The sequence below is a fragment of the Gavialis gangeticus genome, unplaced genomic scaffold, assembly GCF_001723915.1.
Source record: "Gavialis gangeticus isolate Ggan-Ray unplaced genomic scaffold, GavGan_comp1, whole genome shotgun sequence".
NCBI lineage: Eukaryota > Metazoa > Chordata > Crocodylia > Gavialidae > Gavialis > Gavialis gangeticus.
This window is the reverse complement of record NW_017729034.1, coordinates 17182841-17186533: the sequence shown is the minus strand read 5'-3', so window position 1 is coordinate 17186533 and position 3693 is coordinate 17182841. Positions and strand designations below refer to the sequence as shown.

The following is a 3693-nucleotide window of genomic DNA, read 5'->3' as shown; positions in this document are numbered from 1 at the left end:
GAGGGAATTGAACAGGAAAAGGAAGAAAGGGAAGAGAGAAGAAATATAAGGCAGACATATCCAAAGACCTAAAAGGAAGAATTTTTTTAGTGAACTGAGGGAAGCATTTAGTTGTAAATTTGTGTCCTGGCTCACAAGCCAACAATAAAAATGCATTTTTTTCTCTCCAACCATATGAGTTGGACATCTCTGGTCTGGATAAATCTCATTACAAAGATTAGATCTTTTTCTGAAGCACTGAAATGTGAGCCTCAACATTAGAAGTCAGGTGCTGCAGAGAAGGAAGTCCCCCTATATCGACACATTGCTGACCTGGCTGGGAATTCAGACCTCATCTTGCCTGTGCCTGTAAGAACTTTCTGGGGCTCTGGCTGTCGAGTCTACTTGCAAAGAGATTTAAAGTTTGTGGGGCTATGGTGAGGCTGGGGAATGCAGGATTGATGGAATGTGGGGGCTCAGCTGAGAGCTCCCTTTCAGAGCAGTGATAAGGGATTAGCAATTTCACCTCTGCTTCTTTCTGTGTTCATCCAGGCCTTCAATGTGATCAACGGAGGCTCACATGCTGGGAACAAGCTAGCCATGCAGGAGTTTATGATCCTGCCTGTAGGGGCAGAAAGCTTTCGGGACGCCATGCAGATTGGGGCCGAGGTCTACCACAACCTCAAGAGTGTCATCAAGGAGAAGTATGGCAAGGATGCCACCAATGTGGGAGATGAGGGTGGCTTTGCCCCCAACATCCTAGAGAATAGTGAAGGTGAGAGAGAGAAAAAAAAGAATGATCAAAAGGGGCAGAGATTGGACAGATGCATCCTTGGCTGGATCACTGCTCACTCTGTGTCCATTTCCTAGGGCTCCTAATCCCTAGTGTCTCCAGTTTCAGGGTTCTGAGTCCTTCCACTGAAGAGACAGCTCCTCACCATGCTTGGTTATCTTTCTGAGCACCTTCTCCTTAGTAACATCCTGCCCCATTAACTGTTTTCCTAAACAGTCCCCTCCCTTTGATGTTCAGTGGCCTCGCATACTTGCAGGCAGTTATGTCCTTCACCCTTGTCACTGCTCTGAGCTGTGGGATTAGGTCTTTGAATTCCTCCCAAGAACTTAATGCCTTCAACCCCTGGAGTATTTTCCTATCTCTTCTCTGAGCTCTTGCCTGCCCATCACTTTCTGGGATTGAGGAGCCCAGAGCTGAGTAAAGCCTATAAGGTTGGGTCTCACCAGAGCCAACCCTTCTGTGGGATATGAGACCTTTCCATATTTAGGTCCAACTGACACTGTTTCCCTGCTTTTTGTCTTTTTGTTAATTCCCCAGCTAAGGTCTCAACACAGCAGTCTAGAGAAGGACTGTCCTTTTTTGGTGTTTGTCCTTCCACGGCAGCTCCTGCCTCTCAGGCATCTCAGTCCTGTTGAGTGTCTGGAGTTCTGGATGAGTTTGATGTAAGCAGTTTAGCAGTGTTTTGTTCACTCTGTCTGTCACTGTTCCAGCTCTGGAACTCCTCAAGGAAGCCATTGACAAAGCTGGCTATACTGACAAGATTGTTATTGGCATGGATGTGGCAGCATCTGAGTTCTACCGTGATGGCAAATATGACTTGGATTTCAAATCCCCTGATGACCCTAGCCGCTATATCTCTGCAGATGAGCTTGGTGACCTCTACCAAAGCTTTGTGCATGATTACCCAGGTGAGCTGCTATGCTTAGAGTATGTGCGCATTATGCAGTACCGTGCAGTGCAGTATAAGGCTTGATCAGGGGTCTTGCATGTGACAATGTGGAGATACCCTTAGTGCTTGCTACCTGGAGGTTTGGATCACCATGCAATGTTGGGCTGGGAAGGAGGCAGCTGTAACTTACCAACTTTCCCTGTCTCTACAGTGGTCTCCATTGAGGATCCCTTTGATCAGGATGACTGGGAAGCCTGGACCAAGTTCACGGCCAATGTGGGGATTCAGATTGTGGGGGATGACCTGACAGTGACAAACCCCAAACGCATTGAACAAGCTGTTGAGGAAAAGGCCTGCAACTGCCTCTTGCTCAAAGTTAACCAGATTGGATCAGTCACAGAAGCCATTCAAGCGTGAGTCCCCATCCCTCTAGCCATGCCCAACACAGGGGCAGGAAGTGCTGTCATTGGTTCCCTCTGATTTCTAAAGCAGCTAGTTAGATTGGTGCAGCTTTGGTGTTGACAAGGTCTTTATCTTTGTCAGCAGGCAGTAGGAGTCCTGGGAGCCATATCTGGGCAGGGGAGGGGTGACTGGGCCTCTTCCCAGGCATGTGGGGGCTGTAGGAGAGAGATCCTTCAACCTCATTGTTTCTCTCTAGCTGCAAATTGGCTCAAGAGAATGGCTGGGGAGTGATGGTGAGTCACCGATCTGGGGAGACTGAAGACACCTTCATTGCTGACCTGGTTGTGGGCCTGTGCACTGGACAGGTAAGTGTCAATGAGCTGGAATCTAGGCCCTGGACAGCCTTGGAGAGGAGTATGGGAGGATATCAGAGTTGAATTAACATGGAGGGTGAATTCCCTCTGTCTTCCAGGGCAGACTTGGGGTCCCGTGCATGGGAGGTAATGTACCATGAGGATGTCTCACAGTTTTGTGTGGTGCATATTTTGCAGATAAAGACAGGAGCCCCTTGCAGGTCTGAGAGACTGGCCAAATACAACCAGCTCATGAGGTGAGTGGGCCTAGGGCTAAGGATGCAGAAGAGGGGATGTCTTTTGAGCCTCACCAGGGTGGAAAAGATGGACAGCACAGGCAGAGAACCCCAGGACTAAGGAAGTAGGGCATGGGAATGTCCTTGGTGCCACCAGGGTCCCACCTGACAGCAGTATCCTAGATGGGATCTCTCTTCAGATGTCTTTTCTCTCCCGCTGAAAGATGCAATACCTCTGTCAATCCAGTCCTGACATTCATCACAGCCTGTTTTTCCTTCTCTATCTCACTTCAAACACCTGTAGGCTAGATATCAGGAGGTGCTACTTCACGGTCAGGGCGGCTAGGATCTGGAACCAACTTCCAAGAGAAGTGGTGTTGGCTCCTACCCTGGGGGTCTTTAAGAGAAGGTTATAAGAACACCTTGCTGGGGTCGTTTGACCCCAGTACTCTTTCCTGCCATGGCAGGGGGTCGGACTAGATGATCTACTCAGGTCCCTTCCGACCCTACCAACTATAAACTATGAAACTATGATTTGTTCTGTCAGAGTTGCTCCTGATACCCCAGGTATTCCCTCAATACTGCCCTGCACTGAGGCTCTGAAGTTGATTAACTTTTTTCCTCTGCAGGATTGAAGAAGAGCTGGGGGATGAAGCTCGCTTCGCTGGACACAACTTTCGCAATCCAAGTGTTCTTTGAACATTGTCTATGGTGCACGGCAAATCCCCAGCTAATTCCCAATGCACAGACTCTGAAGCTATCTTCCCTGCACCTTAACCCCTTCTCTCTGTCTCTCTCTCTTCACCTTTGCTACTCAGCCATCTGGTTTCCTGTCTCCCTAAGTCCCTGTGAGTTCAGGTATCCCTAGCTCTCAAGCAAATGGTAAAAATGAGTTTTCCTTTCATCTCTTGCTTTGGGGTATTGTAGGCATGTCTGAGACTCTGCATTTTGTGTATTTTTTTCATCTGTCTGCAGATCTACTTGAGTCATTCTGCTTGTGTTTTAGGCTGTATGAACACTTCTGTTGGTGTGTCTGTGGCA

General features: G+C 48.4%; 1 protein-coding gene across 1 annotated transcript in view; it reads left to right on the top strand.

Moving 5' to 3' along the window:
- The window catches only part of ENO2 (enolase 2), a 20225-nt gene extending 16538 nt beyond the window's left edge, over positions 1-3687 (top strand). Inside the window, exons 5-11 of the mRNA XM_019526681.1 lie at positions 262-348; positions 532-754; positions 1483-1680; positions 1873-2074; positions 2320-2428; positions 2615-2673; positions 3282-3687. Coding sequence (XP_019382226.1) covers positions 262-348; positions 532-754; positions 1483-1680; positions 1873-2074; positions 2320-2428; positions 2615-2673; positions 3282-3351 — 948 coding nt within the window. The 3' untranslated portion in view covers positions 3352-3687. The remainder of the gene's footprint in view (positions 1-261; positions 349-531; positions 755-1482; positions 1681-1872; positions 2075-2319; positions 2429-2614; positions 2674-3281) is intronic.
- The last annotated feature ends 6 nt before the right edge of the window (positions 3688-3693 follow it).